The sequence below is a fragment of the Argentina silus genome, assembly GCF_951799395.1.
Source record: "Argentina silus genome assembly, chromosome: 11".
In the NCBI taxonomy this organism is placed as follows: domain Eukaryota; kingdom Metazoa; phylum Chordata; class Actinopteri; order Argentiniformes; family Argentinidae; genus Argentina; species Argentina silus.
The window spans coordinates 8,148,973-8,164,327 of record NC_139665.1 but is presented as its reverse complement, the minus strand read 5'-3'; the positions used below and the strand labels follow the sequence as shown (position 1 = coordinate 8,164,327).

Here is a 15,355-nt window from a genome sequence, read left to right as displayed (position 1 = left end):
CCCCCCCACCCCCTAGATTTTGGCAGTTTCCTGCCCCCACCTCTCCGGTCATAAGTTGTCCTTTCCAATGTGGTTAGATGTTGGTTGTGGAGTGTGTTGTGGAGAAGTTCTCCATGCGGAGTCGTACCACCTTCTCCACGGGGGGTGGAGGGTACAGGAAACGGCAGGTGAACACCTGTCTGCAGGCCTTGCGGAAGTTCTCTGACAGGAAGGCGTAGAGGATGGGGTTAACGCAGGAGTTCCCGTACGCCAGGCAGTGGGAAACGATACGGAATGCGAAGGAGGCGTCGGTCAGAGGAAACACGCCAAACTCCACCCACATGGCGATGATGTGGTGAGGCATCCAGCAAATCAGGAAGGCCGTTACAACCAGCAGCACCGTCTGGGCCGTCTGGAGGAGGGAGGAGAGAGAGAGAAACATGTCACATGGTGGATTTGTTAAGATACACTAAACCAAGCTACACTAGACTGCAATCGTCAAGACGCACACAGATGCACAAAACTACGCACGCACGCACGCACGCACACACACTCACAAAGGGATAGTCAGGCCGCAGCAGAGTCAGGGGCTCTCATACAGACATGCTTTGTCTATTCTACATAAAGGAGACAATAGTGCCATTACTGCCGAATTGAAACATAATTGCAGTGATTTCTCCCTGGCACCCAGCTCTCCATCTCAGCCACAGCAACTGGGATAAGGCACAGGTGTGTGTGTGTGTGTGTGTGTGTGTGTGTGTGTGTGTGTGTGTGTGTGTGTGTGTGTGTGTGTGTTCGTTCGTGCGTGTGCGTATTTGTGCGTGTGTGTGCGTGTGTGGTGTGTGTTGCCTTGTTTACACAGACGCATATCCTGGTAATTTACTGTTATTGTTGTCTGTGTAAACTGACCTGGGGTAGGGCATACCGGTAAATCTTTTTACCAGTGGCAGACCTTGTCTAGTGGCAATCAGGGGTCTGTGTAAATGGGGCAGTGGTGAACTGCAGGTATGCTCATTTGCATTTGCATTGAATTCCACTCTGTCCTGTGTCCCACCTCACCCCTTCCCAACGCTCCCCAAGTCTCTACTCCTGCTTTACCTGCATTGCCCAATACGGTATTTTTTACCGGCATTGCCCAATACAGTATTTCAACAGTTTTAAAAGATCTCATACAGCGCCTGTACTTTCTGAAACACAGCCAAACCCTACTGTGACGGTACACAAAGGCATGCACACACACATACACACACACACACACACACACACACACACACACACACACACACACAACCTGAGGGCAGTATCTGCCGCTCTAGAGCTTTTCTGTGATCCAGCCTTCAAAGGCTTTCATTCTTTTGATGTGCAGTATGAGACTTTGAGTGTGTTCTCAACCAACAATGGCCAACAATACCTCAGACAAATATGCTACCAACAGTCTACAATATAACATTGTTGTCATACACTGTTCACAAACTGATTGTTTTCTTGTCTTTAAACACGGGGCCCCAACTTGAATCCGTTAAATCTGCCCCGACCAATTTTGTACCAATATGTGTACAATATGTTTCTGTATCCATATGAATGAATCATCTCCAGAAATCAGTGACTCCAATGGCCTCCAGTATGTAGAGTTTGAAGATTTATGAAGATGTTGGAGGATGCAGTGTTGTCTCGTCAGAGGGTAAACTGCATCAAAAGAGTGGAGCGTCAAGTGTGGCAAGGAGATATTTTGATTCTGGGGATTAAAGTATTTGAAAAGTAGGCCACTGCCCGCATGATAGACAAGTATGTACACACTCACTCACTCACTCACCCACTCACTCACTCACTCACACACACACACACCAACCTCTGTTGAATCTAAGCAACCACAGAATCTCACTGACTGTGCAGTTCCAGTTTTATGACGCCATTAATTCAGAAGAGCATCATTCTCTCCTCTAATCCATTAGTGTTTCTGACAGACAGACAGACAGACAGATGAACAGACAGACAGACAGACAGACAGACAGACAGACAGACAGACAGACAGACAGACAGACAGACAGACAGGCAAGCAGACAGACAGACGAGCGACGGGCGGGCGGGCGGGCGGGAGGGCGATACGGACGGACAGGCAGGCAGGCAGGCAGGCAGGCAGGCAGGCAGGCAGACAGACAGGCAGACAGGCAGACAGACAGACAGACAGAAGTATAAAAGGACAAGAAGCATCTGTCTGAAACACTCAGTGACTAGTCAAAGTCCAAAGTTATGGAGAAGAGTTTCAGACAGATGCTTCTTGTCCATTCACTCATTGCTAACACTCCAGGATTAGCAGAGACAGACAACTTCTGGGCCTGAGTCAGGAGACAGATGGTAAAATTCTGATGAAATGATCATGCCACCCTGTATTGACTTACGTATATGTGCGTGCGTGCGTGCGTGCGTGCGTGCGTGCGTGCGTGCGTGTGGTACATCTCCCTACAGTACCTCCCTGTGTCTGAGTGAAGTTGATGTCTATTCTTAGTCCTCAAATCCAAATATTTACGTTTTGGGGTTTTGTTAAGACTATAAATACAGGCATCCTCCATTTATATTGTATGAGCTACAGAATGAAAAAAAAAAACATTTTCACTTCTGTCACGGTAAGAAACTTGAAAAAAAGGCTCATCAGATAATTGTTCGAGGCCTTCGAGAGAGAGAGAGAGAGAGAGAGCGAGAGAGAGAGTCCTAGAGACTTGATGTCTGTTTCCTTGACGTCTCTTTCACCAGGTCATAAGGGAAATTACACTTATTATAGATATATCACACTCTGAAATAACACTAATATGTGTTGTATGAATGCTGCACTGTAACATAGAACCCTTCACTGTGAAACAATGCAGAGATCATGTACTCTGCTGAGAGGTGGCATGTGGTTGTTGGTGTCGGGGGGGGGGAGACAGACTAGAGACCCCCGGGGGAGAGGCAGAGGACTGGGGGTGGGGGGGGGGGGGGGGCATGTGTGCAGGAGGTTGATGTCGTGAGCTGGAGACGAGACATGTTACATACAACAGTCAGGATATCACAGCAACATCTCACATCCTTACTCACTATATGTTTTTTATGTAACAGTGACATAAACCATTGTCACCCTTCATAACCACCAGCAAGAATCCTCGGTGTTCCAAAAACGTATGTTTTGCTCTCCGGAATGCTCGGGGTGAACATGCCTCTCTCCCTCCCTGCTCCCTCCTCCCCTGTCACCATCTCACGTCTGCCAGATCTTCCTCTCAAGATCTTCCTCGCCATTTTATACCCGCCAAGGAATGCTCGCTGCATTATTTCACAGAGATAAAGATAAGAGAGTAAAACGCCACTGGTCTCTGGATGATCGTGATGGTCTCGTGTGACGATCTTCTACCAGCCAACTTCACTGGCGAATCGCTACATATATACCAGGGTCACCTGGCAATATTTAAATGATTCAAACTCTTTCAAGTAAGTAATGGATCCCTCAGAGAGGGTAAAAATCTGCATTTACATCACAAATGGCGGAATCAGAGCGGAATCAATTATCTAGTATCACTGCTTCCATCTCCATCTCCATTATTGTATCATGTTCAGTTAACTCTGTTTGTCCAGAAACAAAACATCCAAATAACCAAAACCAAACCTCAAATAATTTTGTAAACAAAACCTCAAATAATTTCATCCAGCAATGTGTCTATAATGCATGTGTGTGGTGTCAGTTTGACCCGAAATAACTTCAAGCCATTGGCTTTTTCAAACCTCTTTGTCTATTCCCTCTCTTTCTTTCTTCCTCAACTCCTCTCTATTCGTTGATAGAATCTGTGGAGCTGGATGGATACCTGCCCCAGACCCACCTGCATTACGGTTCTCCGTCAGAGTCGAACTTGAGACTACAGCAATTTTATGGATTTAGTTGGTCTCTCTGCCCCTTCAAAAAGCAGTTCACTACCCCTCTGTACTCAGCCCCACAGAGTGTTCCCTACCACTCAGTAATCTGCCCTATAGAGTGTTCACTACCACTCAGTAATCTGCCCCATAGAGTGTTCACTACCACCCAGTAATCTGCCCTATAGAGTGTTCACTACCACTCAGTAATCTGCCCTATAGAGTGTTCACTACCACTCAGTAATCTGCCCTATAGAGTGTTCACTACCACTCAGTAATCTGCCCTATAGAGTGTTCCCTACCACCCAGTAATTCTGCCCTATAGAGTGTTCACTACCACTCAGTAATCTGGTAGCTAGCTCCCCCATACCAATGACAGGGTAAAAAAATCAGCATTTACATGACAAAGAGCCTCTCAGAGTGGAATCAATTATCTATTACAAAGAACATTCTAACAAAGTCCATATCCATTTTCATTATTTCATCATGTTCAGTGAATTAATTTCATCCAGCTATGTGTCTAGAATGCATGTGTGTGAGGTGAGTTTGACCTGAAATAACTTCAAGCCCTTTGCTTTTTCAAACCTCTTTATCTATCTATTATCTATTATCTTACCCTCTCTTTCTTCTCCTCCAATCCCTACTGACTCACTCTCACTCTCTCTCTGCTGTAATGCCCTAGTCTGGTGCTAACAGGCCTAGTCTGGTGCTAACAGGTCTAGTCTGGTGCTAACAGGCCTAGTCTGGTGCTAACAGGCCTAGTCTGGTGCTAACAATGGAAGACACTATCGGTCTATCCTATAGTAGTAAACGTAGAGATGTTAAAGGTCACGCATACACAGCAAACACACACACACACACACAGCAAACACACACACACACACACAGCAAACACACACATACACACACACACACGCAGATTAAAAACAAAAACAACTATAACATAATGAATGAATACAATAAAAGCAGCATCACTCAATCTAGTTGTATAGATAGTTGATCAATACAATAAAATCAGCAGAGATACCAGCATAGATAAAATGCTAATTGAAAGCTAAATTGAAGAGACAGGTTTTTAACTGGCGCTTAAAGATGTTTACTGAGCTTGCTTCCCTGATTTCTTGAGGTACCGTATTCCACCGTTTAGGGGATCACCAACTTTCTTTTGGGTTTTGATAGTAACCTTCAATAAGCCAGCAGCAGAGGACCTGAGTGCTCTTGAGGGTGTATAGTTTGTCAGAGAATCAATAAGGTAGGTCCCAGCCCATTTAGTGCTTTGAATACGAGTAGAAGGACTTTGAAGTCAATTCTAAACAATACAGGGAGCCAGTGCAGAGCAGTTAAGACTGGAGTGATACGCTCTCTCCTCCTAGTCTCCTCCTGGTTAGTTAGTTTTGGAACCTATCCATAGACTTCTTGGGGAGGCCAGTAAAAAGTGCACTACAGTAGACAAGTCTACTTGAAATAAAAGCATGAATCAGTTTTTCAGCATCCCGCTGAGTTAAAAACGGCCGCACCTTGGCAATGTTTGAAAAAAGGCCGTCTTGGTCACCTGGCTAATGTGGGAATTAAAACTCAGATCAGAGTCTAAGATAACATCAAGACTTGTAACCTCTGACTTAATCAAGGGAGTTAGATTCCCAAGGCTGTTTAAAAGCATAGCCCGTTTGTCTTTTGAGCCAAGTAAGAGGATTTCAGTTTTGTCCTCATTTAGCTTTAAAAAGTTATTGTTCATCCATTTATTGACAGCTGATAGACAGTTAGTGGGGGGGCAAATAGCATTAGTATCATTTGGTTCAACAGAGATGTATAATTGAGGATCATCCGCATAGCTATGGAAGTTTACATTGTGTGCTCTGATAATATCGCCAAGCGGTAGCATATACAGTGAGAATAGTAAGGGACCAAGGCAACTTCCTTGTGCAACACCAAAACATACACTCACCGGCCACTTTATTATGTACACCTGTTCAACTGCTCGGTAACGCAAATATCTAATCAGCCAATCACATGGCAGCAACTCAATGCATTTAGGCATGTAGACATGGTCAAGACGACCTGCTGAAGCATCAGAATAGGGAAGAAAGGTGATTTAAGTGACTTTGAACATGGCATGGTTGTTGGTGCCAGACGGCTGGTCAGAGTATTTCAGAAACTGCTGATCTACTGGCACACACAACCATCACGCACAACCATCTCTAGGGTTTACAGAGAATGGTCCAAAAAAGAGAAAATATCCAGTGAGCGGCAGTTCTCTGGGCGAAAATGCCTTGTTGATGCCAGAGGTCAGAGGAGAATGGCCAGACTGGTTCGAGATGATAGAACGGCAACAGTAACTCAAATAACCACTTGTTACAACCAAGGTATGCAGAACACCATCTCTGAACGCACAACACGTCGAACCTTGAAGCAAATGGGCTACAAAAGGGGGTCCAACCCAGTACTAGCAAGGTGTACCTAATAAAGTGGCCGGTGAGTGTATATCATACTCATCCAATACATGATCTCCAAGACTGACATAGAATTTTCTCCCTGTAATATATGTACAGAACCAAACTTTTGAAGATGATTGATGAGGATCATGTGATCAATCGTGTCGAATGCTGCACTTACATCCCAGAGAACAAGAACAGAGACCTTATTAGCATCAGTGATTAGTCTGAGATCACTGACAATTTTAGTGAGAGCAGTTTCTGTGCTGTGATTAGACCTGAAACCTGACTGAAACTTGTTTTCATATAGGAAGGAGTTAATTTGATTATAAACCACCTTTTCGAGTATCTTGCGAATAAAAGGGAGATTGGATATTGGTCTATAATTAGTTTAGAGTCTCACTGTCTAAATTTGATTTCTTCATCAACGGTTTCACAACAGCTGTTTTAAAAGCATCTGGAAAAAAGCCTGACTCTAGAGATGTGTTGATGATTGTCAAGACAGGGTTTGCAACGCTGTCAAAGACTCGCTTAAAGAATGCAGTGGGGACAAGGTCAAGACGAGAGGTGGACGAGTTGCTCTCGGCTACAGTCTTGTAAGGTTCTGCTGCAGAAATGCTCGTGAATGTATCCATTGCCACATGCTTATAACGCGTTTTATTATTATTATATTATATAAGGGTCACCAGTGTCAATAATCCCACCCCTAATGGTTATGATTTTATTGTTGAAGAATTTAGCAAACTCCTCACATTTTGAAGCAGAGGCTTGTGAGAGAAAGTCAGTAGAAGGGGCAGGATTTAGCAGCTGGTTAATAGTTCAAAACAATATTCTAGAGAACTCCTTGGTTTAATCAATCATTTGTTTGGTCCCAGTTAATAACAATGTGATACTCAATAATTATACTGTTATGGCATTCACCCTAAAAGGTGGACTATGCTACTCTGAGACAGCTTCCTAATCATCGCTGCCCCTGGTACTTACCACTAGACACCAACTTTTACTACTGCTATTAAGGACATACAGATCCTGATCCAGCAAAACAAACACTGTAATGACACTTCATATAGTCTCTACTTCCAGGGAAGGCTGGTGGGGGTAGAGATTGGAGGACAGGCTCATTGTAATGCATGGAATGGAATGAGGAATGGTATCAAACTCTTCCATTTGATACCATTCCTCATTCCATTCCATGTATTACAATGAGCCCATCCTCCAATTTCTGCCTCCACCAGCCTCCACTGCTCTACTCCAATGACGTCCAAACCCACCTGCCCTGGCCCAGACAAATGTATATCCACTCAGTGAGCTCTTTCACACAGAGCACTAAAGATGTGTGAGGTTAAAGGTGTGTTGTTAAAGATACTTACAGCTTATAGATGTGTACTCATAGATGTGCGCTTGGTCATTACTCCATGAAAGCAGCTCCCCTGGTGAACATTAGACGCCAACCTCACCTCATCATGATCATTACTGTCCTCTAAGTCATGCTATAGGGCGAGGCAGAGCCTGGATGGAGGGGGGGAGTGGGGTGGGGCTCCTTTCTAAGCTATGAGAGGAAGTGAGGGGGGGGGGGGGGGTGTGTGGGGGGGTAGACTAATACTGGTTTCACACTCACATTCTCTGTATCGGTGTGATGATGGATGCATGAGGTGCAAAACAAATTCATGCGCAAGCAGACAATAAAGTGCAATCTTATCACATCTTACGTTAAAAGCGTCATTATTTTTTCCCCCAGGACATTCTCTCCTCTTCGAGGGTAAACAGCGTAACCATTGGTAACTGCGCTGCCTGTCTATTAAATTGTTAAAGCAGAAAGCTGAGGGTTCGGGAAGAGCCCCTGTGGGCTGAAAATTAATTCTAGGTATTCAAACTCATGTTTGTTATCGTTGTATCGTTGTTTGTAATGTAAGGGTGGCTGTGTCTGTGATTTGTTTTGTGATGTATGTGTGTCATCGTTTGTGAATTGTCTGAAATATTGTTTTCCTTGGCTGCTGTTTTGAACCAGGTCTCTTGAAAAAGAGATTTCATCTCAATGAGACTAACCTGGAGATATAAAGGTTCAATTAAAAAAAAAATCGTGTCAAATCTCAGTTTGACACAATATCAACTATGGCAGCAAAGAACAAGTGTTATATTTCTAATGTTTAGTATGAGATGATGAACACACCCCGTGTTCTGTGTTTCTTTAGAGTAATAAACAGGTCTGTTATCAGATGCCTGCTGCTCCCCAACCCTGATCACAGTGTAGCAACCTTGGATCACTCACAGCCACCAAGAGAGACAGTTAACCTTGGGCCAGTGTCAACCACCAAGAGAGACAGTTAACCTTGGACTGTTAAGCCACCAAGAGAGCCAGTCATGGGCACAGTTTTCAGCTGCTGCCAATGAGCACAACACAATCAACATTCTCTATGTACTGTATCTGTCAAATGATTCAAAAGTTCAGAAATGTACAGTTCTATTCTAGTCAAGAATTCTAGTGTTCAGACACTTGTATTTCTCCAGGTGCTCAATGAGAATGACAAACATTCAATACTTGAAAAAGAAAAACTCCAACCCAGACGTGAAGGTCTATGGACCTAAACAGTGTTGTCTTTGTGCTACATTTTTTTAGCATAGTTCGGAATGTTAAAAGAGTGCGCAGCTGTACCAGCCCTCCAGCTCCCATTGAGGGGCGGGCAACTGTGACGATGACTAAACCAATCGTGAGGTTGTGTATTGATTTGTATTACTTCAGCTCCCTCCCTAACATTAAACTGGCACAGGATAGCAGAGCTCGGGTCGGTCCCATATTGTGTAATATGTTTTAGGGCTATATTTGAACGCCGTAAAAAACAGTCAACGCGGGCGCTGGTGGGAGACTGGCAGCTCGGCTTGGCTCTGTGGTGTGAATTAGGTTTTAGTAACAATCACTGAGCTTAGTTTGGTCTTTAAGCAAAACAAACAAGAGGATTGGGGAACTGAGCCACGATCACAGGCAACATGAAATAAGTGTCATTTAGAGGAAACATAAACAGATGACAGTCATACCTTTCTTTTTGATCGTTCAGATTTCTTGGACATAGTCTTCATCTTTTTATGAAGATGTAACAACACCTAAAGGTGTGAGAAAACACAACATTTATGGGAGCGGTTATAAGTAATGAACACATGTTGGTTAATCCATTCATAACAGAGCAGGTCAGCTACTGACAAACACATGTGCGCTACAGTTTCTTCCTCATGAGAGAGAGCATCTTTAGATCTTATCACAGTGCTATGCTGTTAGTTAACATTAAAGCTACATTTTGACCCTGATGGCTGTTTGTGTCAGTAAAAAAAAGGTTTCTTCTTATCTTCCAAAAGAAACATGTCCCCAACAAACAGCCATGGCCCACATTTACAAGAATTGTACAGTAAAAACATTATATTTCGTTTTTAAACATTACAAATTACACTAATAAAGTATGCAGATTGTAAAACAAAAAAGATACATGTTCTGGTGTTATAAAAGATTGATAAAAGAAAAAATGTTAATGTTAAGATTGTGACTTTTATCAATGTTTTCAATATTGGGGTCACGCTGACCACAAATGGGCGAAATATGTTGGTGACGGTTTTAAGCCCTCTCCTTATAATGTTTTGTGCATGTATATATTACTATTTATCAGAGCGTTATGTAGGGACAATGAAATCAAGTCTAAATGCTCAATAATACACCAAGGTATGCAATTTCTTACGTGGTCATACACACAGAGATATAGCGGAACGGAACGTAAGCCTACAGGAACCTATAGCCGTGTGCGTAATAGAACCTGGCAGGTGAAACTGACGCGATTACCACGAGCGCAGCTCACATTCGCACTTTGATCTGGCTGCATTTATGGCCAGTCTGAAACACCCATTCTGTTCTAAAGGTTAACCCTAATGGGTGTCAAATGGCATCACAAGCTTCCTATATTGCATAAACCAAACTGCCCCCCCCCCCCAGAAATTCACACCATGTGTAGACACTCGCACCTGTGCGTATATTACAAAAGAAAGCACTTGTAAGTTTAAAGTTTTAAACAATTCTCACCTTTGCATAGCAGCATATGATTAATACCAACGGTAACAGATAACCAATGACTAATATTGTCACTTTATAGGTGTGTTTGGAAACCCCTGCGACCCACGCTTCCCAGCAAAACGAGCTGTTCGGAGCCTCCGGGTGGTCCGTTAATATTTGATGTTGAACCACCGGCACCGCGAATATGAACGATAGCGCCCAAATCACACACACCCCTATCAGAGCGTTCCTCCTGTTACGGATGCATGGGGACTTTTTGGAGTGCACTACGGCGATGTACCTGTCCACCGACATGGCTACGAGCGTAAAAATGCTCACCAGCATGCTCACCGTCACAAAATAGTGAACAAATTTACACAGAAAGGCTCCGAATATCCACTCGGGAAGGGAGTAGATGGTTGCCTGGAACGGGACGCAAAACAGGAGGAAAGACAGGTCCGCTATACTGAGGTTCAGGATAAAGATGTTCGTGGTACTTCTGGAGCGCCTGGACTTGATCTTCCCAATAACTATCATGACCAGCGTGTTGCCAACGACACCCAGGAGAAATATACATCCGAAAATCACCGGGACTATGACCGCCTCCGGGCCCCCTTGATCTTCGCTGGCATCTACCGTCCGGTTGGTGCGCAATATTTCCGACCAAATAATCGTCTCGTTGCCCGGCAGCGGCATGGTTTCTCTCACAGTCGCGTCTGGACAGAAATACCAGCGCTCCTACCCCTGGAGAGAGTGCTGATTTAGTCCAGAGCCTAGCATGGTAGGCACGCAGGTCCCGGCTACACTAGCTGTTGCTGCTCCTAGAAGGAGTGTTTCCTTCACGCATATTTGAGGGAAAATATATTTGCATTGAATAAGTTTTAATAATTTACGCGTGTCCGAAAAATTGACAACTGCAAGAGCCTGAGCGACATCTAAGCTGTCTTGAAGCGGAGACGTAAAACCATGTGCCAAAGCGCTCGGGGTATCTTGGCAAGACAGACTCTTCAGACTAACGTCCCTGTAACATCTAGACTTTTCCTGCTGTAGTTCTTTGTCGGTGAAGTGACGAGCACACCGGATGGTCCTACTGTAAGCACTTATGAGGTTCACACGAAAGCATTCTCGTCATGTTTAATTTCGATCTTGACTGCCCATGCAGGAGCTGACAAGGTTTGTATGCAATTCAAGACTTGAATGATTCCCGTAACTGAGTTTTAGAGCATACCAAGATCGTCCCTGTCTTCACTCATAGAACGAACAGTTCTATATGGAACCAAAAAAGGTTCCATGTTTCGATATATATAAGGCACAACTAAAAGTGCTCTACTACTTCTTATGAGAGAACCATATAGGGTTCTTTAAATGAGAACCATGTTTGGTGCCATTTCTGAATCACGGTATATAACCTTTTTTGTGTCAAAAGAATCTTAAATGTTTTTATTTGATATTCTAAAAAAATAATGTTTTCATTATGACAAAACAGTTTCAAACAGATAATTATGTGTCATTTTACTTTTACGGTTTTCACAACAATCCAAAATTAAAACGAACTGGTCTTGTCTATTAACACAGGATATATTTTGGAAAGAATTTCGTGAAATACATTTTCTGTAAAGATCACATCTTATGTTCTTCTTTTATATCTTTTACAGTGCCTTGAAAAATTATTAACCCCCTCTGCGCAATTTCTCCTCTGATGACTGATGAGTTGAACTTAGAGAATATTGCTCCTCCCAGATGGTATGAACTAAACTATAATGATGCTCAGACTTGCCTTCATCTCACAATATGTCCAGGGTGACATTAAACATATCTAACAATATCATAGGATGTGATGTGCGTGTGTGTGTGTGTGTGTGTGTGTGTGTGTGTGTGTGTGTGTGTGTGTGTGTGTGTGTTTGTGTGTGTGTGTGTGCGTGTGTGTGTGTGTGTGTGTGTGTGTGTGTGTGTGTGTGTGTGTGTGTGTGTGTACGTGCATGCGTGTGTGCAGGTGTGTGGGTGTGTGTGTGTGCGTGCATGCGTGTGTGCATGTGTGCAGGTGTGTGTGTGTGTGTGTGTGTGTGTAGTTGGTCCTGACAAGTCAATGTCAAGTCAATGATTGTATTCACCGCAGTTGTTATGTGGATCTAACAGTGTATCACTTTAATAGTCTCCATTGTGTTCCACTTTCTCCACAGCTTAGTCTTTAGTTAGAATGTCTTCAGTCTCGGTCGGTTGGAAGCAGCTATTTATCATAAGAGATATGGTTTATAAGTAGGAATGTGCATTCATCCCAAACGGTTTGCTTATTCAGTATGGTTGGCTAGAATAGGTCAGTACGGGAAAGTTGATCTAAAACAGGAACACTAAGCAACTTCCTCTCCCATAGCTAACACCAAAAGGCAATTTACATTTTAAAAGGGAGAGCTTTAGCATATCGGTGTGATCAGTCAAAGAGTCAAGTGATAGGCCAGCTATTGATAAGGTGGAAAACGGGTAATGTTTCTGAATACAAGACCTGAGCAACCGGCAATATGAATGATGTATTTGAATTTAGTATGAATGCACACATGATGCATACAGTCAGGCCACATGGACAAAGAGATGAAGGCTGAGAAGCTATTAGCTAGTTGACCCTGTCCTGCATGGCCATACCGCTGCACTGGCCGCAGCATGAGCACTTCAGGCTTGATTGTATCCATGGCAACCAACAATAGACCATTACATTCCATCCTGACCTATTGGTTGTTAGCATATTAAGTGGGTTTTAGTTCAATACTCTGTATTATTGTAGCCATCTTGAATAGATGAATCAGGAATGTGGTATGAAAATCCGGATTTTATGGAGCTTTTCCACTGTTCCGCTCTCTAGTCGAAAAGCATCACAAATCTATCAATGATTATTAACTTTGAATTCAGCAAGGGCTGAATCTAGCGATGCAACCCAGATTTTTGCATAAATGATTAATTGATGTAATTTGGAAATGATCAAAAGAATGATTTTTCCATGCATATAATTCAAATATGTATTAAGCTTCAAATGAAGGTTATAGCCATTGATGTAGGGATAGCTGACGGCATCCACGTCTTTACCCACGCCCCCCCCCCCGACTTTGACAACAGTTCAGAGAGAGATGAATCTCCTGTGGCGTAGCTTCTGCCTCCGCCTGTTTGGACTCCAGCTTTAACCATCAATAAATCAATCCAATGTATTTGTATCGCGCTTTTTACAAGACAATTGTCTCAAAGTGCTTAACAACAAGAACAAATCTGAACAATATAAACAATGAATACCATACAAACCATATGAACTAACACCGAACCACAGACCCCCAAAAAGCAATCCCAGAGGGGAGAAAAACATAGGGCACACTATAGCAGCCAGTGTCACAGTGGGAACCAGGCAGACAGCCCCATCAACATTAGGTTTGTGTGAGGCAAGAAAGCAGCAGCTTCAACCAGACTATCAACGTGAGGCTGAAATTAAGCTATTTGGAGGTGTTTGACACCCGTGGAGGAAGCATGAGGCTGTGCTGCTGAGAGCTACAACAACAGCAACAACAACACCAACAAAAACACCAACAACAACAGGAACACATGTCTCTTATCAATACACGTGTTTTAAGGATGCTTCTCAACAGAGTGTACAAAAGTTATACAAAGCTTTGTGTGGTCAGGATTAGCAATGTTCTATCAGGCATAGAGAAGACCCTCTGCCCCTAAATAATATAATTATTTATAAACTGATAAAACCTTTTGATGAAAATATTAAATGAAATGAAAGGTATTTTGAATACGTTGTCATGCCTTTAGTTATGTGTTTTCTGTGGAGCTGTCATTTCAAATGGGACAGAGAGAGGAGATTTGAACGAAATTCTATTGAAGTGAGGTGTTGTACATACTATACATTGGACTTCAAATGGGCCTGCAAGCTTGGCTTAAGGAACTGCTTTTCTCTCCAGTATGAGACACAATTACAGCATTTCATCGTAAAACAGATGAACGGTATTCAAATGGGACCCGCAAACCTGCAAACCTATGAGGCTGCAAACCAATGAGAATTACGGACGTCTGTACACCACTGACAGCATTGGTAGTGCAGGGCATTTAGAGTGGGCCCTGAGGAGACGGGTGGTCTAAGAGAGGAGAGAAGAACAGATAGAAGAGAACAGATGAGAGGAGTGTGAACAAAGGAGAAAGAGGGGAAAATATACAATCGAAGGAGGACAGGGAGGGAGGTTCGCTGGGAGCTAAGTGGAGCATAGTGTAGTGTTGTTGATCACTAGAGGTTCTGGAGAATCACTTGAACCATGAATTAGATTAGATTAGATTAGATTCAACTTTATTGTCATTGTGCAGAGTACAAGTACAGAGACAGCGAAATGCAGTTAGCGTCTAACCAGAAGTGCAAAAAACTGTGAACAGTATATACAGGTAGTGCAGTATCTGCGCAGTATAGTAGTGCAGTATAGTATAAGTAGTGCAGTGTAAGCAGTATATGAATTAGCAGTAGCATAATAAGACACCTTTAGACTAAATGAGTCACATCACTTGACTATCTGAATTTTTTTTTATAATGACAGATACCGAGAGAGAGAGAGAGAGAGAGAGAGAGAGAGAGAGAGAGAGAGAGAGAGAGAGAGAGAGAGAGGGAGGGATTTTTGTATGTGTCCTTTATTTATCCAGGGAGATCTTACTGAGACCTGAGTCTCTTTTACATGGGGATAAAAGAAACATACATACATACAGACAAAATCACACAATATATCAAGGAAATAAAAGCAGAGAGGGGGGAAATAGAAATCTACAAAAGAATGAATGGAAAAAAAAGTCAGAAAATGCCATAAATCTATCATTATTGATTATTAACTTTGAATTCGACAAGGACTGAATCTAGCGATGCAACCCAGATTTTTGCATAAATGATTAATTGATGTAATTTGGAAATGTTCAAAAGAATGATTTTTCCATGCTTATAATTCAAATAAGCATTAGGCTTCAAATGAAGGTTATAGCCATTGATGTAGGGATAGCTGACGGCATCAACGTCTTTACC

The 15,355-nt window shown here is 42.9% G+C and overlaps 1 protein-coding gene across 1 annotated transcript; it reads right to left on the bottom strand.

Annotated features, from left to right (window-relative positions):
• Positions 1-73: 73 nt before the first annotated feature.
• On the bottom strand, positions 74-11,013 carry galr1b (galanin receptor 1b; the record flags this gene model as incomplete). Its single annotated transcript, XM_083679885.1, has 3 exons — positions 74-391; positions 9,321-9,386; positions 10,348-11,013. The coding sequence occupies 3 exons, from the start codon at positions 11,011-11,013 to the stop codon at positions 74-76; spliced, it is 1,050 nt and encodes a 349-aa protein (XP_083536011.1).
• Between the last annotated feature and the right edge of the window lie 4,342 nt (positions 11,014-15,355).